The 23,848-nt window shown below is 28.8% G+C and overlaps 3 protein-coding genes and 1 long non-coding RNA gene across 7 annotated transcripts in view; 1 reads left to right on the top strand and 3 right to left on the bottom strand.

Annotated features, from left to right (window-relative positions):
• The window catches only part of LOC145191539 (uncharacterized), a 51,756-nt gene extending 45,033 nt beyond the window's left edge, over positions 1 to 6,723 (bottom strand). Inside the window, exons 1-6 of the mRNA XM_090067567.1 lie at positions 6,403 to 6,723; positions 3,276 to 3,381; positions 2,067 to 2,154; positions 961 to 1,664; positions 735 to 859; positions 394 to 522 (exon numbers count right to left, since the gene is read on the bottom strand). Coding sequence (XP_089923693.1) covers positions 394 to 522; positions 735 to 859; positions 961 to 1,664; positions 2,067 to 2,154; positions 3,276 to 3,381; positions 6,403 to 6,475 — 1,225 coding nt within the window. The 5' untranslated portion in view covers positions 6,476 to 6,723. The remainder of the gene's footprint in view (positions 1 to 393; positions 523 to 734; positions 860 to 960; positions 1,665 to 2,066; positions 2,155 to 3,275; positions 3,382 to 6,402) is intronic.
• A 3,869-nt stretch (positions 6,724 to 10,592) lies between these two features.
• LOC149881673 (uncharacterized) lies at positions 10,593 to 12,933 on the bottom strand. Its single transcript, XM_090067761.1, has 2 exons — positions 12,617 to 12,933; positions 10,593 to 12,134 (listed from the first exon to the last, which is right to left on the bottom strand). The coding sequence occupies exon 2, from the start codon at positions 11,998 to 12,000 to the stop codon at positions 10,999 to 11,001; it is 1,002 nt and encodes a 333-aa protein (XP_089923887.1). The 5' UTR covers positions 12,001 to 12,134; positions 12,617 to 12,933; the 3' UTR covers positions 10,593 to 10,998.
• Positions 12,934 to 13,325: 392 nt separating this feature from the next.
• LOC149881672 (uncharacterized) lies at positions 13,326 to 15,216 on the bottom strand. The gene has a single exon (XM_090067595.1). It carries the CDS (start codon positions 14,864 to 14,866, stop codon positions 14,060 to 14,062), a length of 807 nt encoding a protein of 268 aa, XP_089923721.1. The 5' UTR covers positions 14,867 to 15,216; the 3' UTR covers positions 13,326 to 14,059.
• Positions 15,217 to 17,551: 2,335 nt separating this feature from the next.
• On the top strand, positions 17,552 to 20,552 carry LOC149881671 (uncharacterized). 4 transcript variants are annotated; one of them, XR_016445313.1, is made up of 4 exons: positions 17,552 to 17,990; positions 18,356 to 18,549; positions 18,813 to 19,201; positions 19,584 to 20,552. It is a non-coding gene; the product is annotated as an uncharacterized LOC149881671 (long non-coding RNA). The 4 variants fall into 4 exon arrangements; XR_016445314.1 differs by lacking the exon at positions 17,552 to 17,990 and having other exon boundaries at positions 18,042 to 18,549; positions 19,584 to 19,667; positions 19,811 to 20,552; XR_016445315.1 differs by lacking the exon at positions 17,552 to 17,990 and having other exon boundaries at positions 18,045 to 18,549; positions 19,811 to 20,552.
• The last annotated feature ends 3,296 nt before the right edge of the window (positions 20,553 to 23,848 follow it).

The following is a 23,848-nucleotide window of genomic DNA, read 5'->3' as shown; positions in this document are numbered from 1 at the left end:
CTTTAAAAATGTAAAATACAACTGTCATTTGTGGTTGTTACCATAGTTATAAAGTAGTAATTTTTAATATTCAAATTTCTTACTTTTTCTTTAAGATCAACTGGGTTCACAATTTCCCAAAAAAATTAGTGGTGAATTATGATATTTGAGATTGTATTAATAGCTAGGCATTAAAATAAAATTTAAAAAATTGAAGTGAACTGTCGAAATTATTAATGACGAGCATCCAAATTATTCAAGACATGGGTATAAATGCATAATTAAAGCATACTTTATTATTAATTGGAGCAAAATGCAGCAAAGCACTATGATATAAATAAAAATATATAACATAATGAAAAGAGTCTAAAAAAAAGTTAAAAAAAAAATAAGAAAGCAAAAAAAAAAACTAACTTTGATCAGTACTATATGTGTATCCATGAATGGAGTCAAATGGGCATTCCTCAATAGAAGAGCGGTTAGGGCACTGAAAACCAGCCGGACAAGTTAGGCACGATAATGAAAATGCTGGTGAATAGGTTGCTACATAAAATCAAATTTTTTAAAGAAGGAAATTATTACTGAATAAACTCTAATCAAATTAAAGTAAATAACTATAAAAAAAAAGCTATATTTCAAAATTTTATGAAACAAAAATACAATTTTATGCAAACTTTAGTTTACTTATCAACAAAAAAAATAAAGTTATATATAAATAAAAACTAAACAAAGCAGTAATAATCTTGTAAGCAAACCTCCAGAGCATGGAATTGGTGCAGCACTAGAAGATGGGCAAGCAAAGCCTGCTGGACATACTGTGCAATTTAGATGTAAACCTCCAAGTGAATACATGCCAGTTGGGCATGGTACCATTGAATAGCTATGATTTAGTAAAAGTTATCTTATGTGATGTTAAATTTTAATCAGTATAAAAAATATAAAAATTTAAAGTTAAAGATGCTAAAAACATCATCTTTTTACCTGGGGTGAGGGCAATAGTGACCAGCATCACAAGGTACACAAGCTGTTTTGTTTGAAGACCTGTAACCCAGACTACACATAGAACACTTTCCATCACCAATGCTTGAATAGTAACCTACTGGACAATCTTCAGGTAAAAGTGATGCATCAATGCAAGATTTTCCAGCAGGGCATAACATGCAATATGGAGTACCAATGCTACTATAACTACCAAAAGGACAGTTATAGCAAGAAGCATTTCCAGGTGGGCTGTATGTCCCTGCTGGACAGATCACTGAAGCATTTCTATTTATGCAACTGCGACCAGCCTCACAAATAATACAAGATGATTGCCTTTCTGTGTTTGTGTAATACCCATCAGGACAAATATTCGGTGTCTCCATGCCTCTTAATTCACACTTGTAGCCCACAGGACATGGATAGCAAAACTCTGCAGAAAATGGAGAGTATTCACCAATATTACAAATAGTAGGAGGCCCTCCATTTACACACTGATATCCAGCAGGGCATGCAGAACAGGTTGCATTACCTTCAAGGCTATAATAGCCACTTTTACAATTTTGAGGCTTGTTTGAGGAAATTAAACAGCTGTAACCTTGTGGGCATGCAAGGCATGATATGCTTTTAGTCTGATTTGTATATGAACCATAAGGACAAGGAAGGACTTTATCTCTATTTGGACAGTATGAACCTGAAGGACAATCCTTGATAAACATAAAAATAGATTTTTCTTACAAATAATAGTCTAACTGAAATTCATAACAACATGTTGTTTCTTAACACAACAAGATATATTTCAAAAATATTTTCATTATATTATACAATTTTATATTAAAAACATAATTAACCTAAGACAAACACCTCTTATCTAACCAAACAAAAATAAAAATATGAAAAGAACACAATAATAGTAATCTGCAACTAGAAAAATAGATTCAACTTAAAATAAATTTTTGAAAACCAAACTAACTCTTATAAAATTGTATCAAACTCATGAATAAATTTAAATGTTAAGTAAATTTATTTTGCATTATGTTATAAAAATGTTATCTTTACAGCTTCTTAGTTAGAGTATTTGTAAAGTATGCAAATAAAATAAGTTTTACCTTACAAGCAGCTTTATCAGATTGACCACCATCTTCATTATATGTACCCAAGGGACAAATTTTTGCAGATTCAACACCACCTGGGCAACTATATATTGAAAGTCAAACTTTATAATGTTAAGTGTAAAAAAAAAAAAATAAAAAGATATAAGTAAAAGTCGAGTTTTTAGTTAAAAATTAGAAAAAACACAACTAGCATATATTACATACATAATACACACATATATGTATAAAAATATATACATTAGGGATATACACATGGAGATAGAGTTTTAATATAACAATATTAAAACTCTATCCCCATGTTACTTATTTAATTCTATCCCCATGTTTATTGTGAGGTTTTTATGCGAAAATCACAAAAATACCAATCACAACAAAGATGTCACCTCTTGATCAATTTACATGTGCAAAATGTCACCTCTTGATCAATTTACATGTACAAAATGTCACCTCTTGATCAATTTACATGTACAAAATGTCACCTCTTGATCAATTTACATGAACAAAATGGGCTTTTTTAAGATAAGGCTAAATCCCTAGTTAGAAAATGAACAAATCACTCTACTGTTTTTTTTGCTCATATACTTAAATCTCTTGGGAAGTTAAAATTTGAGCTTTTTGATCAAGATTTTCCAGTAAATTTGATAAAAATGACAATTTTATATCGCAAACATAAGGAAATTAAGTTTTTCAAAATAAAAGATAACTTTCTTAATAATTAAGCCATGCTAATTAAACATTGAATTTATATTTCTTAACATGTGTTTAAATGAATTCACTATTAAATTTTTTTATTAGAGATTTTTTTCTACATTGCATGACTTTTGAAAAATTATTAAAGGGTAGAGTCACAATCAAAATGTTACAATCAAAAAGTTTTATTTGAAATCAATGGATAATTGCTGGTCATTTAGCAATATGCATACGACACTTGTTAAGTTTCAAATGATTTTTTTTAACGACTTTTTTAAATACTTTGTCAAAAATTTATATTTGAAAATTGTTGATCCTTTTTTTTTTTTTTTTTTTACTAATAGCCTTTTGAAGAATAGCTATGCAGGTATCAGTTATATAGAAATATATCAATAAAATATAAAAGAAGGACCTTATCGAATTGCTATATTTTACTTACTAATATCAATTATATAGAAGTATATCAATAAAATATAAAAGAAAGACCTTATCAAACTGCTATATTTTACTTACTAATATCCAGATGGACAACTAAAGCATGCCCAAGTACTATTAAAGCTTGTTAAAAATTTTCCAGGTTCACAACCAGATAAATACAACTCAGAGCAGTTACTCAATGCTGAAATATATATGGATGTAATACAGTTACAAGTATTGTTTCAAAAAAATATTATAGTGTACTATATAAACGTGCGCACACATTTACAGAAAGTATAAAAAGTGTGTAAAAGTGTTTTAATGATTTTATTTTTTCAGCTTTTCTTTAATTACTTTTTTCTTTGTCAAACTACACTAAAATTTTAAAATTACACTCAAGTCTTAAAAAAAACTTTAAATTTAATATTCCAAGTTAATTTTAGGATCAATTTTACGTCAAGTTTTAAAACATGTAAATAAATTTAAGTTTAAATTAATGGTTTTTTTAGCTCCTTTTTTTTACCCTTACAAATTTTGAGAACTAAATTAGGCATAAGATAAGTTAAGACTAATTTTCCTAGATTATTGAATTCAAAATGTCTTCCCAGAACTTTACCTTATATATAGATAGGTTAAATACACAAGAGTATTATAAAATATTTCTCTATAAATTTACAAAAAAAAAAAATCACACAAGAGTTGGCAACTTTTGTTTTAATTATTTTACTATACTCTTGTGTATGTAACCAAGACACAACATATTGAATATTATTTGTGAAGATTATTGGCCTAAAGGTATGAAAAGATTGTGTGGGAAATTAATACCAAAACATCCATCATCTGTAATTTCTTGTATAAATCAAAGTCAAATTCCAGCTCTATAACAACCACCAACATCAACAAGTAAAACATTTAATATTCACAAGTCATAAGTATGTTTGTCTTAAATATTTTACTTAGTGACCTTATTGAGATAGCTTTTGGAAAACTTTAACAAGGATCAGAAGGTATCTATTCTGCAAATGCTAAAAAAAGCTGATTTTAAAAAAAGCTGATTTTAAAAAAAGCTGATTTTAAAAAAAACTTTTGTTTAAATGCTGGTATCATAATTGATGATTTAGAAGCTTTGTTCAGCCATCAGTGTAAGAAATATTATCATTATGCAAGATGATACATTGTTAAATGTTTTTCATAATCTTCCTGCTATTGAAAGTAACTTGTCTAAAGAAATTAAAATATCTTCGGTTAATATTGCTGGCTATGCCATTAGTAAAGATCCTCTGGTTGAAGATACTTCATTTTGCTTTTAACAATTTGGTTAATAGATCAGAGAGATCAAATGTGATAGTTGGCCTGGTGAACACTTGCCATTAGAAATTTTATTTGTGCATTTTATTTCATCATCTTTACACTTATGTCTGCTGTATTAGTTTATCTAACTGCTTTTTGATGGTACCAGACACTTTTATGGCTTTACCTATGTTTCAAAAAGAACAATACAGAATTTTTGCTAATATATTTTTTAATACTTTTTGCCATCTTTATTCTCCATGGTCTTTAAAGGGACGCAAATTGAAAGTATTGAAGCCATCTAAAGAGTGATACTTAAAAGTTTGTATTCTTTTTTATAATTGTAATTTACAATGGTTGTTTTTTTAACCAACATTTTAGCATCATAAAAAGTGAATTTATTTTATCATGCAATTTAATATACAATTTTTTTCATTTTGAAGTTTATTTATTTAATCTTTATTTTTTTTTTTTTAATAATAGTTGTTTTAAAAATTTTCATTTTACAATTATTTACAATATAATGAACTCATAATTTGTTAAAAACACAACAAAATAAATGTTTTCAACAAAAACACTTGTTTACAATTCTTTCAAAATTCATACGATTAATTGGACTTTCAGTATTGTAGACCATAACAATGATCAAAATAAGAAAGACTTGATAAACTTCTGAAGATACAATTAGTTTATGAGTATTAATTTTTTTCTTATTGATTTAGTCAAGTAAAAAAACTTTAATTTAATGTATATACTAAGCATTTTTTACAAAATAATTATATCCAAAAAAGGTTACTTAAAAAATCTACTTTTATACTTCATTAGCTTTGTTTAAAGTACATAAATAATGCACCATAAATAAGATTGATATATAGTTTAAAAATCAAGATATTACTTTATTATAAAACAAATTAAATAGTCTATATGAGTAGGTTGAAAGTTAAGCTAAACATTTATAAAATTTCCTTATATTACTATATAATGTAAATTACATGTATATGAAAGAAAAGAAATGTAAAATATTCTTTTGCTATAATTAAAAAATAGTTCCAGTGAAAGTTTCAGTTAAATTTGACAAAGAAAAAATGTTATCAAAGACATATATATATATATATATATATATATATATATATATATATATATATATATATATATATATATATATATATATATATATATATATATATGTGTGTGGACACACATATACATACATATGTGTGTGTGTGTGTGTGTGTGTGTGTGTGTGTATGTGTGTGTGTGTGTGTGTGTGTGTGTGTGTGTGTGTGTGTGTGTGTGTGTGTGTGTGTGTGTGTGGACACACATATACAGAGTAAAGACAAGTATGCACCATTGATCCTGCGAGAGGATTTAAGGAACTAAAATCTGTGCATAATATAAAAGAATTGGAAATCTGGCTATCAGTTGCTGTGTCATTAATGCTATCATTTCAATTAAAAAAATATAACTATTTTAAAGGTTGATTGCCTTTTTGATGCATCTGTTTAAGTTGATCATGAAAAGTTTATGAACGTTTTTTGACCTTTTGTGAAGCTTGTCTATCCACTATTTTAAAATTTTTCAAAAAAACTCTATACTTTGCTTTAATTTTTCTTCTTATTTTGTAAAAATTTGTAAAAACTTTGTTACTTGCATTTTGTAATTATGCATAACTAATATCCAATTTTTATTGGATTCATATTAATTACTTTGCATATTATTTTCAAGAGCTTAGCAAACACAGAATCTAGGTTGCATACATGTATGACTGAGGTTATATATATATATATATATATATATATATATATATATATATATATATATATATATATATATATATATATATATATATATATATATATACCTTAGTATGATTATTATACTATTTAGAGGAAAAAATTTTAATTTGTGCTTCTTCAAAGAAAGAAGTGTTTACCTGCTTCAGCCTTTATACAAAATAAAACCAAAATAAATCCAATATACAAAAGTATAAAAACAGTTCCTCTCATGTTTTAATATGTTTAGTCTATTTATCTAGAAATTAAGAATATACCAAATCAAAGTAGCTACATCTATAAAAATTTCTTCACAGTTTGTCGTTTTTCTTTTTTAAAATTTATGCAAATTTACTTTAAATAGACTATTCTTGATAGTGTTTCATTTTTCTGAGATTATATTTAGTTAAATTGGTTAATTTGAAGACACTTTTTTGATATATTTAATCAGAAAGGTTTCCTCGCTAATGAATTCTATTTTTAAAAAATCACTCCAATTCAATACTATTCACATCAGGTTATATTCATTTATATTCTGATTCAGTATTGACTTGTTCTGCCATTTTGAATGTTATTTGCTTTTTTTTTTCTCAAATAAACTATTTACATAAATGCTAAGCAACTTTTGTCGTAGCTTTTAATCTCAAATACAGATTTGTTAAGTCTTTTTATATCGAGCATTCCAATATTGTTAAGGCTGATAATATAATTTATTAAAAGTATATCTGAGTAAATGCATAAGTGGAATTTGAGCGCCTGAGTAAAATATTCTTTTGCGCCCCCTCTCTTGTTGGTTTTAAATTAAATTTTGCATTAAATCAACTTTCTATTCATGTTAATAAACTATACTATTTAACTTCAAAATTGAAAGTATCTTCCTCTGATAATTATCCTTCTCTCTTTTTTTTTTTTTTTTTTTTTACAGATTAACGTTTGTTGCAAATAAAAGTTAGATCTTTTTAGCTACTATTTGCGTACAAATGTGTGAGAAGTTATTCCAAACTTCAGTTTTTTCTTTTTTTTTGCGTTTTTTCTCTCCTTCGAACCCGCGTCAAACGAGCGCCTTTGTGTATACAAAATACATAAGTAATTTAGCATATCTTTGGCATATATTCTGATGTGTCTGTAAAATACCTACTATTACAACAACGGTTTCTTCATTTGATGTGTAAAACGCTTTTCCGCAAGGAATTTTTTTAGGTTCGGAAACAGATAATAGTCACTGGTGGCCAAATCTGGTGAATACGGTAGATAGCCAAGTTATTCATACTTTAATTCGTTGATTTTAACCAATCTCAAAAGCGTTTCAACGAGCAGGTGCGTTGTCTCGATAAAAAAAACTTTTTTCTTTACGAACCCTGGTTTATGCTCACGAACTTTTCCATCCAGTTGATCCAGAAAGCTTGCATAAAATTCATAGTCGATGGTCCACAAAGTTTCTTTATGGTCCCAAAAATATTGTTTCCATAACCCGTTGATGCAACAGCATCCAGCATCCAGAGCATCCAACAGCAACCCATTGTTTCGGCTGTTGTTTTTTGATCTGGTGTATAGTGGTGAATGCAATTTTATCTGCAGTTATAATAGTGCAGCAAATTAGCATTAAAAATGACTAAAATTGTGCAAAAGTGGATAAAAGCAGGAAATTTTCACTAATAACTCATAAAATTATGCTGATCATTTTAAGATATGGTGGCAAAGCATAGCATGACCAGAACTGTCTTGAATCCATGATGACAGTTACCGCCATCATGGATTTATAAAAATCTAATTAAATTTTAATCCGTTTAACTAATCTTGGCCAAAATTCAAGGGATGGTAGATTATTCGAAGTATACATTAATCGCATATGCACCAATCAGTGGGAAAGAGGCTTGGGCACAGCCCTCTTGCCCAAGAAATACCCCCTCCCCCTGCTTTTTTAAAAAAAAAATTTTTTAATTTTTTTAATAAAAATTTCTAAAAAACTTCTTACTCAATAAAAAAGTTTAATGCAGCTAAGAAGCTAAAACAACTTTTAATAAGCAATCTCTGAAACACTCTCGATCTCTGGTACACTCTCCTTGACAACTGCAAAGAGCAGTATATTTTAAGCTGTTACGCACACATTTACAGCGGCGTGTTGTACAACCTGTCTTACATCCGCACTGAATTAACTCAGGACAGCATTTATCAGCTTCAGGAAGCGTCATCCATATTGGATGCGTATAATCTGCGCAGCCCTTGACAAACACACTGCATCACAATCACAGTCATATTGACAGGCTTTAAGAAGTGCTGGACCAATGTCACAATTAAAAATAAGTAAAACATCTCAACCTTCCTGTTGTGCATGCATGTTAGGAAAATGGGCTTGTGGTTTTTCTTTCAAACGTGTGCCATTCATACGCTAAGTTGGTGTCTGTAGCCTATTTTCAGTTAGTTGGGACAAGCGATCAACATATAGTCTAGCTAGACCAGCTAGTTTGAAGATGGGTGTGATACCATTCTCTGACCTTGTTTCTTCAATGTAAACGATCAACTGAGCAAAAACAATACCATGTTCACAGTCAACTTCATCTTCTACTTGCTGCGTTTCAGCACGCATGCGTCTATAAAAGCACGTTTTTTGTTGTACAGATCATTGAGACACTTAGTGTGATACTTAGCGTCTTGAGCAATTAAATCTGTGTCGCTCAACTTGCTCAATAATGTAGAATCAACCAAGGTAACAGCACACTCGCGGACTTTAATATCCAGATCCGTGGAACAGATGCTGTGCAATGAGTCTTTTGACTCACTGGTATCACAAATAAAACAAACCGGTTGTGTGTAAACCAAATTTGATTTTCTCATATCACTTGACATTGATCACCTGAATGAACTGTGCTCAACATTAAGTGCCTGGGTTTCATTTAATAAGGATTCACCCTCTGCAGCTAGTGATGCGCAACAAAAACGTTTAGCTGCTCGATTGAGTTCAGTGGAATAGTAAAACATTCTGGAGGGTTTATGCCACTTAGCTTTATTCGCAATCAAAGTACTTTCAAAGCTACTGCCATCATCTAATCGCTGAATATAAAATCCAGGCGGTAGCAAATCTGCCAGCACATATTGTGGTAAGATATCGGCAAGTGATTTGTAACTTGTCAAACAATCCGAACGCTTAGAATTAGCGAGGCAAATCAACTTGTTTGCAGAGTTACTTTGGTAGAAAATACACTTTGTCCAGTCAATCGGATTAGGTCTGTCGAAAACTTCATTCTCCGTAGAAATAGGATGTGCAACAATATATCGCTTGGCCATATTTTTTATAATGTGTTGATATATATATATATATATATATATATATATATATATATATATATATATATATATATATATATATATATTTATATATATATCAACACATTATAAAAAATAACTATAAACTTACTTTTAATCGATAAATATTGTTTATCTTTTTTTCAAAACTTTTATATTTCATTTGTGATGTGATTTGTTTTTTAATCGTTTTTTTTTTTAATCGTTTTTTTAAAAGTGCAATAGGATTGGATAAATTTAGACTATGCGGTATATATACGGGGCTTAAAACAATCCGAACAAGTTTGAGAAACAAGCATTCGAACACGCTTTTGATTAATTGGTTGTAAATGTGGTACCTTTCTTGTGTAAAGCGTTTTCATTCCAAAAAAATACACTAAGAGATTAACACTACCTGACCAGTAAACAAAGAGTGAATTCACATATCTAAATGAAGATCAAAGTTTGTCCGTATGAAAGTTTTACTAAATATAGATAAATAAAAATGGCGGACTTATTAAAGTCATTTCATTTTGACGCACGCATATATTCAGAAAATATTGATTATCTTTACACGGTAAAGTTTATATTGATCAATATATTGATCAATATTACCACGAAGTTAGCTTACAAATAAATAACAAATAAATATATTTTTAATACTAAATAATGAATATCCACAACTTATTTTAGAGTGCGACTTCTAGGCAGAGTGTGTCCACGTATAGACAGTATTAACAAAAAGTCCTTAATGTCAGTATTTTTTTAACTTACTGACAAAAGGTATTATAATAACTTTTTAACATGCTTTTATATGTCATGTTCCGACTTAACATAATAGAATTTTTTTAAACAAAAAGTGTAAATCTGTAGTCGAATAAGGGTAACTTATTTATTACATTTGAGTGGACATGGATGTGTATTCAAATATAATAGCACCTCAAAACATCACCTCAAAAATATCACCTCAAAGAGCTCCTAAAATTTTGTTCTTCTCAATTATTACTAAGTAATGTTTATTTTTCGCAATAATATATTTTATTATTATATTTTATATTTTATTTGGGCCTTCAAAATTTTAACATTCAAAAAAAAAAAGTTGGCTACATTCATAGTTTATGATAATAATGTCTTTTTATATAATAAAATAAATTTTTCGTAATGAAAAGTTTTCGGCAACTGATTAACATCCAAAAGAGGCAAAAGGGTGTAGAACAAATCAAATTCTAAAAAATTGGAGTTTGTTTTTTCCTCTTCTGGTTTCTAGAGATTTTTAACCTCCATTATATTTTATACAGCGTTGAAAATTTCTATCCAACCTGTTAATTTGTTTCTGTTAAACTAAAAGTTTAAACACAATCTAGTAATATGTGGTCAAACGCAAAAATGTTTCATAGTTTTAATAAAACATACATAGTTTAATTAATATCTTTAAATATTAAATGCTCTGGTTATCTTGAAAGTGTCTCTGGAAGTTAGCTGTAATTGCTGTCATCATTTTCGATAACTATTTGTGGTAGGCTTGAATTTATCTTCTGCTCGTTACTAAGCTTGATTCCGAGTAAACCAGGGGAAGAGGTTCTACGCGATTTATATACAAAAGACTTTGACAACTCCTTGTGGAAAATTTCTTCGCCTTTTCTGGGAATAATTCTGGTAATATCGCTATCATGAACCTCTTTAAAAAGATCTTCTTTATCGTCATCGTCATCATCATCTTCTTCTTCTTCATAACCATCATCATCATCACCATAGTCATCATAATCATCATCATCGTCATTGTCGTCGTCATTATCATCACCACCATCACCACCATGTTCGCCACCTTTTTCACTTTTTTGGTCATTATATTTGTTATCTTTGACTGCATCTGTTTTATTATGTTTGCAAGTGCATTTAAAGACATTGACGTTGTTTCGATTGTAACAATCGACATCAACGTGATTCCTGACTTTACAACTGTGATCATCAGCTTCATCGTACACTTTAACATCAGAAAGCTTTGTCTTTTGTAGAATGCTTAAATCTTTTTCTCTCGCTTCTTCCTTGTTTGAAGAAATAAACTGTGTTTGATTATAAAAATACGAAGGGACGACAGGTGATGAATGACGCCTTCTACGTTTTTCTTTAGCAATAGGCTGCAAATCTAAATTTTCGACATCTTCTGATATTGATAAAGAATGTCTGACATTAAGTTTTGGGCTAAAATATGACCGTCCTTCAATAGCAGAAAGCTCTTCAAACAGTTCAGTTTGCAGCACGCTTTGATACTTCGACATTTTTTCAAATAGTTTCAAAGTACTATCACTCCTTTTGATTTGTTCAACAGAAGTTGAAGCCGGAGCACCATAAAAGTCATTTTTATTTGGCAATGCTTTGTGACATTGGTTGGAATTTTTTGAAGAACTGTGCAAGTTCGGCAAGGATACACTCTGCAGATTTTCATTTTTTTTATTACGGATCAACCATTTGAACATTTTGATAAACTCTTGCAAACGACTGTATTTTTACACAGTTCAGCAACAACTTGTAATATATTAAAGTGTGTATCGTAATCAGATTAGCCTCGAATAATAGCCATCAAAAGTTCAATATTTCATCTGTTAGCAATCTTATTAATGAACAAGTGTAACACAATTTTGGTAAATTAAAATTTGAATGTCTAATATATATAAAAAAAAAAACCAATTTATAATATAATATTCGAAAGAAAAAAAAAGTGATCGAGTTGTGAATTATATCTTATGTAGTGAGAGACGATTTGTGAGTTGAATAAGCTAGGAATACTTTCAATTCTGTGAAAAGGAATCATATCTTTCAATATTGGAAAACGGAAGATAGATAATTACAATTGCCAGATCCTCTTTATTTAAATTACAAGCATTCGAAAAGGAAAAGATAATGATTCATTTTGATTTGTATAGGAAGTATTTTAATTAGTCACGCTTTTAAAAAAAATCGTTATGCAAATACACTAGAGATGACATTAATTCAAACTATTGTGTTACCAATTCATTTGTTGGTTTTCTAACTACGACATTTTCATTAAATTTACAACAAAAACGAGGAACTTTTTTTAGATATTTTTCATACCTTGTCAATGGGTTAAACGAAGCATTAAATGTTAAGGAGTTTGATAGATTGTATTCTTTCGATATGAAATAATCTTTTCTTTCTGATCTTCAAAATGTAATTGCCTGTTCTTTCTGGTCTTTGGAATATAACAGTCTGTTCTTTCGGGAAGAAAACAAATGTATGAATAAAAAGATGGAACACCCGTAATTGGGAAGTAAGTTTATAACAGTGGTTTAAATGTTTATAATGATCCCAGAATGTTCTCAATTCACTTCACTTCGTTTAAAACACTTTAGAATAATTTCTTTATCTTGCGTTTGAATTCTATGATTAGTTATAACTGATTGATTAATACGAAAATAACCAATTCAGCATTAATTTATGTTTGTTCCGTTAACGGCATTATCATTAATTAACAACATTTAAGGAATATTTTATATTTATTTCGCAATATTTTTAACTTTGTATGTTTTATTTTTTAACTATTAAAATGATTCATGGTTAATTATAATTATACAATTAATATTAATAAAAATTAATATTAATAAAAATTAATATTAACTTTTGGTTAATTACACATCATTAATTTATTTTGTAATTTTTTTAAAATTTGATATTCCTGCTTGTTTTTTTTTGTAAACTTTCGAACTTTTTTTTTAAAAAAAAATTAACTTTTTGGAAAAACAACTGTAAAACCCATTTTTTTAAAAAATAAAAACGTATATCCTTATATGGATAGCATTATTTATAAATTATTTCTCAGCCTTTCAAATTCATATAATTTATTCACAAAAAAAAAAAAAGAAAAAAAAACTTCGCCAAAGTTGAAAATTTAACATATTTGCAGTTCTTTATTTTTCTTCTTAAATGAACCGGAAAAATGCACATGGTTAGCATAAATACTAAAACCGTACTTTGATTTGTTTACATTTGCTGAAGTATACTTAGTAAATGGTCAGTGAATGACAAAAGAAAAAAAACAAACAACTTAAATAAAAATCTGGGTAAAGCCGCTCAATTCAAATGTGTCGTCAGTTTCGCTATCCGACGTAAACTAAAATTAGCTAAAAAGCCCTGGGCGGTCTGTTTAAGATTCTCACAGACTAACAAACATAAACATTACATTTTACTGCAATATAATTAATTTACTATATTCCTGTTATATATCATTTTATAGTAGGTAAAAACTTGAAAATTAATCACCAATATTGGAACTAGGTTTATAATTGTATACTCAATTTTTTATAACTGTTTATTAACATCAGTTTTTCACTTTAGTGAAGAAATCTGCATTAAACGTTTTCTTAGAAAGCTTCAGCGTTTTCTTCTCGCGACAGGTTTATGCATTTTTTCGTGACAAATAAATTTGTTTATATACAAATTAAGAATTTACAAAATTTGTAACTCCGTTACGCATGCTGTAAACCATTTTTTATAGAACTGATTTTTTTTCTATAAGAATCATTCTTGATCTTCCCACAGTACAAAATCGCCCTCCATTTTTCGCTGAATCTCTTCATCGGTTTCAAACACTTCCCAATCCGTACTTTTTCTTCTTAACAGTCTGGGGTTTTTTCCTTCACATTTCAGAAATTTTTCAAAAACCTTTCCTTCATCGTTTGAAGAAATCGAATCAAGACTACTTCGACGGTGGTCAGGATCGAAGTTCGGAACTTCCAAAAATGCACTTGTTTTTCTAATAGCTGATTTCGGTTTTTCAGTATGTTGGAACGCGCCATTATCAGCTGTATGATGATTGTCGGCATTGGATGACATTTCTTTATTTTTTTTCCAATTTTCAAAGCTATTTTGAAATGATTTGGCAAGAGTTAAACATATTGCTCGTGCTTTGGCTGTGTCATCACATAAAAATATGTGACATTTTAAATCCTTTTTGTTATGACCAGCAATAAAAACGAAAATTTGAGAGTACCTGCTATCTACGTTGCAATATCCAACTTGGTGCAGTTTATAACTGTATAGCTGTTTGTGCTTATTTTTTCTACTAAATACTTCAACTCCATTTTTAATAGAAATTTTTAAAACAATGTCTTGTTTGTTTTTACCAGATAATGAACCGACAGAAGCGAGAGCTTCGTCAACTGCGCTCATAGATGCGCTTTTTTCAATTGAATCTACATTTATTCCTTCTAAACACAGTGATTTCACTTGAAAGCTCGGTATTTCAAACTCCGGAGTGTAGCTGCCTTTACCACTCAGCTTTCTGGTAACTTTTTTTATACGATCTTTTAAATTTAGCTCCTCCATTTTATAATAAATTCAGTTTTTCTAAGGAAGTACTAAATACAAAATCCCATAAAAACCAAAAGTTGTGTTTTAAATTAAACCTCTACATTTAAAATGATCTGCATGTTATTATTTCCATGTTCTGGCGCAAAAGATGTTTGTCGTCAACAATCGTTTATTTGTAAACAGAGATCAAGTTACCTCTGGACTTGATTGAAAAATTTTAGCAACTTATTTGATTAGCATTAGGCTGCATCGGATAAATCTGCCTCAACTTGCTGCCGCGGAATAGTTTACTATTTAAAAACATTTTTGTAAGCAACATTCAAAACTAGATGCTCAGTTTGTTACGTAACCATGAGATTTTGCAAATAACTTTTCAAGTGGATTTTCTTGCTTTTATTTTTTTTTTACTTTAGTTTGTATAGTAAATAAGGTGTATAAAATTGTAGTAAATAGTTTGACTGAAGTAAACATCATTTCAGACTTATTTACAGTGGCTTATTTTTCTGTAAATACAGAACAGGTTTCAAAAGAAACAGGCGCATTAGGAATGTCAGTTGATCTTTTTTTTTTTTTCAAAATATCATAAAAAAATAAACTATATTTGAAAGGTATTTTTTGGCATGACAAGAAAGCTTTTTCTTTGCAACTAAATGCAACTAACAAGCTCATTCATTTTTTTATTATATTAAGTTATTAAATTATTACACTTATTATATTTATTATATTAAATTAGTTCTATAAATTGCGCATAAAAAGAAAATTTCTGGGAAAATGTTGTAAAATAATTTAGGATCACAAATTTTGATTTATGTTCAATTTTCTTCCCAAACCAACTTCATAACCATTTTATTAGTTAATGCTAGTTTGATCATTTCCCATAAAAAAATATTGCGAAAAAAAATGCTTGTATAAGTTTAATCTTAACAAATTTAAACTTAATAAGTTTAATTTTTGCTTGTTGAGATTTTTAGAAAATCTGAGTGTTAAAACAAGTAGAAATGAGTCAAAAAGAAGTTAGTGAAGCAGCAAAGTGACTGATGATCTTTATGAAGGATAACAGAGAAATAGCAAGTAGATAATTAACTGTCGAGTATTGCGTTAGAAATAACTTGATAACGTTAAAAACGACATCTTATATCCAACGTTATTCAGAATCCGGAAGTTAAAAGAAAATATGGAGTCTAGAATAGACTGATATTTCGTTCAGTAAGAGTCAATCCAACGTTAAGTAATCGTCAAATCACCAAAACTTTCAACAAAAACCATGAAAAATGTGTTTCTTCAAAAGCATTGCTGTTTATGCAGCCGTTAGAAAACCGACAATGACAGACAGAGGCTTACAAGATTTAGGTGTTGTAAGGAGAGAATTGCTATGGAAGAAGAACCTTTGATTGGTGATCTATGGTAGCAAGAACCTTTTAGCAACTTAGAGTAATAAAAAGGAAAAGTTGAAAAAACTTTAAACCTGAAAAGTGTAATCATTTTGCAATGCTATAGTATGAAACCCAGATGCAAGGTTTGTTAAAGAATAAATATTTTTAAAAATAATATCTTCAGTTTTTAATTGTTAACTTTAAATAAAACTTTAACAAAAAAAAAATTCGCCTATTTTTATGTTGCTATAATATGCGCCTTTTTAAAGACTTCTCACGTTTTTCATTTAGGCAATGAACCCCAACAATAACCTTTGCTGATTTTAAAACGTTATCCATTTTAAGATTACAAGGTGTAAGATTTCGTTGCTATTCGTCATGTCAACACTTACACCGATTAAATGAGCGTATGGGATAGACAATTGCAGTAATTGTAATCTGGCGGCAAACGTTTAAATGAAGCATTTCTTATTTATTTATTTTTTTTTACTGATTTTAATGGCTACTGGTTCTGTGGAGTTGATGACATGGAGCTTCAGGATTAATTATAAGTGCTGCTCTTTAAGTTTTTAACAAAGCTTGCAACCCAATAATTGCTTGTATAGTCTCTTATATTTTTTCTTTTCTGTTTACAGGCAAAGAATGCTTTATTAAATTTTCAAACATGCTCTCCTATTATTTTTTGCTAATATAACAGAATGAGAAATGATGTTGTCAGATTAAAAAGAGTGGTGAAAAATAAAAAAACAGCACAACATTTTGTGAAAGGTTGCAGATTAAAACTGATCATTTACTTGATTTACAAATCAATAATGCATATTAGGTTTCTTGCCAAGAAAGACGTTTTTTAAATGCACGGGATTTTGCGATTAAAGAAATTGTTGTTGTCTTAAAATAGAAATTCGTCATTTTATATCTTATATTGCTTCATATTTAATGCGTTAGCGTAATTGTAGTCCAAATAACAATTATTTGGATTATGAAGGAATATAAATTGTTTGCGAATGCAAAAAAAAAGCCGTGTTTATTTATATTTGGTGAACATGACTTGTTGAGGTTATCATTTTTTTACTGTTGTGCAATATCAGAGCTTTTTATTGAATCTGTAATTCTGATTATATATAAATATATATATATATATATATATATATATATATATATATATATATATATATATATATATATATATATATATATATATATATATATATATATATATATATTATATAAATTCTGATTCTTATAAAGCTTAATTCTTGAAAATTTTGAATGGAAAATTGTTTTTCCTTTCTCAGTTTCGTTTTCACTCTTTTTTGACAAATTCCGTAAAGATTAAGTTTTCCTATGGGAAGAAAAGGGGAAAAAAAATTGTTTTTTACCAAATTTACCTGGTTATAAGATTAGGAAAGTGTCTAAAAGAAAAAACACTTTTATAATTGTTCATCTGACATAAACTTAATTGTAAATCAGATCTTCATACCGACATGCTTCTTGTTCGTATTAAAAGCATAGTATATAAATATAGTTAAAAAATGTAAATAGAATTACGTGGATTCGTAAGAATTCTGAGACTTTTGTCTTCTAAATTACTAAATTTCTAAGATTCAAGGGGGTCTACAAATAGATTATATTATTTATCATTTATTTCATTACTTTGTACCTAATAACATTTAATTTGTGCTAATTATGTTTTTTATTTTAGCAGTAGGCTTTTTATAACGATGCAGCACATAAAGGGGCCAGTTATATCTACTAAAAGTTGGCAGGTTTTTTTAATTTTATTTTGGTAAAATTTTTTATTAAAATTTTTACTAAAAATAACAATAGTTAATTAAGAATAATTAATGGCCATGACCATTAAACAAAAGCATATGGCCATTAAATGGGGTCTTTTGTGAATTTCGGCTTGAATTGGTTATAAAAATATGGTTCGTTTGTTTTTTAAACCTTATTTGTGGTTAACAGATATGACCCATTGGGGTGGCTATACCACTATCTGTGCAATACTGCATATGAAATAAGCTAGAAAATTATCAGGCGACCAATTGCTTAATTTAATCTAAAATAAAATGAAAATCCTATCTATCCTAATTCAACTAACAATAAAATGCAAACAGTTTGCTTTCTTTAGAAATGACGAACTTCTATTATCTCATGTCGTTATTACTTACGTCACAGTAGATTTTTAATCTAATAAAATCTACAGGAAAATCAGTTTGGCGTAAGAACAAGAAACCTTTCCGACTTCTAGTTTGGCAACAAACTTGGTTAATATTATTTGATAGCATTGAAAAAGTTATTCACCTGGTTTTAATGTTGTATATGGTGAGCCAAGTTTCACTTATCATTTTCAAATAACTTTTTTGTTAATGCATGTGCATTTAAAATTTTTTTAAATATACTATTTTGAAATAAATTATGGGTAAATTAAGGGCGGAACAATGTGTAAAAGTTATTGAAGTTTACTTTGAGCATTTGTGTTTTATTTTTCTTACTCGGAGAACATACATGCGATACTGTAACAAAAAAATCCTCCTTCAAAACCAGTCATATTGGCTCACATTCGGAAATTTTAAGATTTTATTTAGGATCTTCAACGGACTGGAAAACCACGCTCAGCTTGCTCACAAAAAAGTTTTGAACGGGTACGACAGAGCATTGATGAAGCGTAAGAAACATCTACTCGACGCCGTTATCAAGAGCTTAGAATCGCTAGTTGTTCTGTAAAGGAGCATACTAGTCGATCTTCAATGTTCTCCATTCAAGGCTCAATTAGTACATGAGCTAAAGGTTGAACTAAAAATGATTCTTTCAACTTGTCTCAGTTGGTCTTGAATAGCCCAGAAAGGAAACTGCAAAGAACAATCAGGATAATTATCAAGATGTTGAACAATCATAAAGGTCACTACTAGTATACTTCAAGAAACTGTATTATCAAAATCACATTCAGAATCTTTTGACTCATTGTTCCAATGAGGTAATTAACATGCAAACTATTGCTTTTTTCATTATTGTTTTATGCTGCATCATTTACACAACATTTACTGTGATATTTTGAATAAATATTACAGTGAAATGTAAATAATAACATACTGAATGATAAAGGTTGAAACACTGCTAAAAATACTAAAATAATGGTAGTCTCACTCATTAAATAAGTTTACAGCCTAAAGTTTATTAGAGTCTTAAAGTTGGTAATTTAAAAAAATTGAAAACTTAAGTTTGATAAGATATTTATAGTGTATAACAAACTAAATTTATCCAGCTAAATTTTGTGCAAAAAAATTTTACTTTTATATATATTTTTTCATAAATAACTTTTTTTTATTTAAAAACTTATATATTTTTTTTACTTTAAGGTATGAGAGCCTGAGAAAGTTTTAAAAATTTACTACTGAACTGATTAGAAACGATGTAAATAGATCAGTGGGTTGTTACATTAGGTAATGCTCTTACGCTTGATCTATCAGTTTGACCTAATAATCACATTGAATTTAGTTTTAGGCAAATTCAATACAGACAGACAACAAAAAAATTGTCAAAGTTAGGCTTTATACTAAATGAGAACAAAAATGAATTTATTTAGTGTCGTTGGTAAAAATAATGAAACTTTGTTCGTGAAAGAAACAACAGCAGTTGGTGAAGTTGTGTTAAAAAGGTAGAAACAGACTAAAGAACTTATGTCTGATGTTTACAGTGGGGGACGTCACAAAGTTTACAGTAGGGGGAGGGGGGGAGGCGTCTTACTCACAAAGTTTTATCTGTTGTTGGAGCAACAGGAAAAAATCAAGCGTAGCACTTGTATGAAGTATTTGAAGAGTATGGTTCATTAAGCACTCTTAAAGCAGCTTTAGTAGAATATATTGCCACAAACACGGGTCACAAAACAGAAATGGTTGCTGTTTTGGAGAAAAAACTAGAACAAAATTTTCACATGTAGACTATAATCTCCAACAGAATGAGCTACCTTTTTGATCCTTATTTTAAAAAATTGATGGATTAACAAAGTCAATCATTTTGCCGAACCAATCAACGAAATGGCTAATATCAATAAGGAGTTTGATTTTCGCTGTGAATTTCGATGTTACAAAGTCTCCATTTGTTGACACGGTATTTAAAAAAGAATTTTTAGAAATTTTGAGTGGAAACAACAATTTAGGAAATTGAACACTCTCCGGAAAAGTCCGCTTGGGAGCTTCCATCTTTATAGTTAGCAATGATTCATTCACGAAATGCATCAAAATATTTATTTCTTGCTTTTTATTCTGCTATTTTTCAGTTTCAGTACATGTATTTTTCTATTCTGCAAATTAAAAAATACCAGCATTCGATCTGTAAATTACAAGAAGTTTTAGCGTTTGAGTAATAAATCTTAATAAATGTACAGTGGTGGCCAAAAGTCTTGAAACAAAACATTTAACGACCAGAAAAATTTATTTTGATCTAAAGTATAAATTTTGAAGGTTTGAGGTATATTTTTAAAGAGAATGTTGTTTAAAAAAATACTTAGAACTTATTTATTTTTTTATTAATTTTACTTAAAATATTTACTGTAACATAAAATATGTTGTTCCAAGACTTTTGGCCACCACTGTATGTATAAAATGACTAAAACCTATAAAGTGGCTTATATAAAACTTTAGTTTATTTTTTTAAAAAACGTGTTTTTTTAACTAAATCTACCATAAAGCAAATCTACAATGCATTGAGTTATTTAAAATTTTGGTCACAAATTACAAAAAAAAAATTTATTTACAAAATACTTCAATAACTACTTGCGGACTTGTGTTGTTCTTCATCACTATATTTTAGTAGCACTTCGAATTTCTAAATGTGCTCAACGTTGATTTGACTAATAGAGAGAACATTAGCTATTGGCGTGAGTATCTTATTTAGTGATGAACCTCTCTAGTAAGTACAAAACTTTCATAAGATGCCGCACTTTTCCCATTTAATATCCAATAAAGTGACGGTATTGAATTTCCGTCTCCTGTGACTGTAAAAGTAACATTTTCGGAAGAAATGCTTCTTTCAACGTAAATCGCATTCGTCGGTTAGCTTTGCGTGAATTTTAGAGGGAGTGTAAAAAATAAATTGAGAGGGGGTGTAAAAATAATAATAAGGTATTTAATTACAATTAGAGTTAATAAGGTTGTAAATACTTGCAAAATATTAAAAAAGCAATTTTTATTTGATTGAAATTATTAAAGCACTAGTTAATCATCAGACCCACCAACATAAGTAATAGAAACTTCGTCTGTAAATGGTGCTACAAAATCAATCGTTACGAAAACTAGCTTATATGGCCTCTGATTAAGGCGATAAAATTTTTTTACCATTCAATATTAGGAATTTTCTGAACAATGATATTGCCTTCGATAATAACGATTAATAAGATTTTCTAAGGCTGATTTTAATCATTGAAAAGTTTTTCAACTGGCGAAAAATATGCTTTTTCCTTACTTATTTTGCTGCCATTCCAATGTCAACTCGCTTCCATCTTTTGCATACACCGAGCGTTTGTCTTGATTTATCTATTTTTGCGACAACACTGAAAAAAATATTTCACTTTATGAATTTTGATAAAAAGCACAATTGAGACGCACAACTGAGATTGGTTAATTTATCATCAACAAAGTTACTGTCTTTTAAGAACAGTGCAACTCTAAGAAAATTTTTTATCAAAATCTTTCACTTCTTATGAGCATTACCGTTTTATTATATACAAAACGCAGAAAAGAAATATCGGAAAGAATAATCCAATTAAAATGTTTAATTATAATAATTGAAACTCTTATGTGAAGACATTTGCTAAATGCGTGTAAAATATCCAAATCTAAGTAAAAATATTCAAATGTAAAACTTGTATTGCGCATAAATTTTAATGGCTTAAAAATAGCTAAATTAAAACCTACTTTTTGCTTCTGTCAAACTGCAATTTGCTGCATTAAAAATATAAAATATCATTGATTTTCACGGATGCGTTTTAATTCTTTTGAGACCTACATAAAATGATTTCTTACTTCTTTACAGGAAGTTTTTCCGAAGTAAACGACGTTTTTTCCCGCAAAAAAACGTGACAAAACTCCCTAATCAAAATGAAAAGTATTTCGTCGTCCGGTAAAACTTACCTGGAAGAAACTTCACATAATTGTCGCCCAGTAAAACTTACCTGAAGAAACTTTACATAATTGTTTCCACGCAGAGTTATTCAGCTTACACTAACAATCGGTTTATGATTTTCACAGGTTATTCTAACTATTTTATTCCCAAACCAAAACATTCTTGTATGTTTTTCATAAAAGGATATACTATGCAATAACTGTATCAAAAATTAATGGGATTAAACTGAATTTCTTATGAAATATCTCGTTTTATTTCTTCACATTATGATCGAGACGTTATTGTATGATCGAGACAGTATTGGACAACTTCATTTGGACGTAACGAGTATTGACCACTCCACTCTCATCAGTAGTATATTCTAATTATACAAGAATAATTTATGCCGCCATTAGGTAAGTATATATATTTCATGTTTCCAGGGTAAAATTGAAGAGATATTACTTATTTTGTTAACTCTTTCTACATTTTAGGTCATTCATTCACAAGAATAAATGATATCCCCTTGTATTTATGGACTATTTCAGAAAAATCTCTGGCTTTTGCATAAATTCATTTTTCTCTTCGTACTTTAGATATAATATTACCGTCTCCCTGGTTAAACATTTCTTTTGGTATAAAATCGATTTAAACACCCAAATATAACACAAAAGCTCAACTCATTGCTTTTTCTATAACAAATATTTGCATTGTTAAAAAGATGGTTGCTCCAAAACCAGTAATTGAAATTTAAAAATTTTAATTAACTCTGAGTATTGCATCGATGCTTTTAACACAATAATTTCCTTTTCTTTTTTTTTTTTTTTTTCAAATAAAAAATTTTTCAAAAAAAAAATAAAGAAATTCGCCAAAAACTCGCCAAATTAATTTGCCAAATTCTCTTCTTAATTCGTTTATCTTAATTTAACAATTAAATTTAATATTTCTTCGCGATTAAACCAATTATAACTACAGTTAAGTATATTTTTTCTAGTTTTTAAAATATAATATTCCGCTAGTTTAGTTGTCTTCCATAATGGCAGACTCTAAATCAAAACAACATTAAACTATTCCGTAAGATCGAGGCCAGAAATGTCAATTGCAAATTTAGTACTTAACCATCATTAAAATAACTTCAATCGAATTACAGTTTGTTTAAAAATGTTGTACAATTACAAGAAGAAATGTGAAAGATTTGTTGAGAAAATTTAAAAAAGCACATGTTTTGGATAGAAAAATTAAACTTAAGGAAACACCAGGTGTGTTTTTTATACCACTAAAAACACATTGTGTTGCAGAGTAAAAAAAATAAAGAAAGAGCACTTCAAAAAACAAAGTTTAATACCTGACTTTATATTTAGCTGAAACAAAACGGTACTACACGAATTTCTCCTTCTCTCTCCTTCCTCCCCCCCCCCCTCCCCCGTATTTTAATGATTGTTGAAATTAGAGATTTTTATGCTTATTAAGAATCGTATAAGAACATAGGTCTCTAATCTGAAGTTGAAAGTAGAGAAATAAA

Source organism: Hydra viridissima, unplaced genomic scaffold (assembly GCF_058129835.1).
Source record: "Hydra viridissima isolate aposymbiotic clone 2 unplaced genomic scaffold, HvirCarnegie_v1 scaffold_11, whole genome shotgun sequence".
Lineage (NCBI taxonomy): Eukaryota > Metazoa > Cnidaria > Hydrozoa > Anthoathecata > Hydridae > Hydra > Hydra viridissima.
This window is presented reverse-complemented; position numbering and strand designations above follow the sequence as displayed.

Excerpts from the sequence above, each read along its gene's own strand:
- LOC149881673 (XM_090067761.1), bottom strand. The coding sequence starts at position 12,000 with ATGTTCAAATGGTTGATCCGTAATAAAAAAAATGAAAATCTGCAGAGT.
- LOC149881672 (XM_090067595.1), bottom strand. The coding sequence starts at position 14,866 with ATGGAGGAGCTAAATTTAAAAGATCGTATAAAAAAAGTTACCAGAAAG.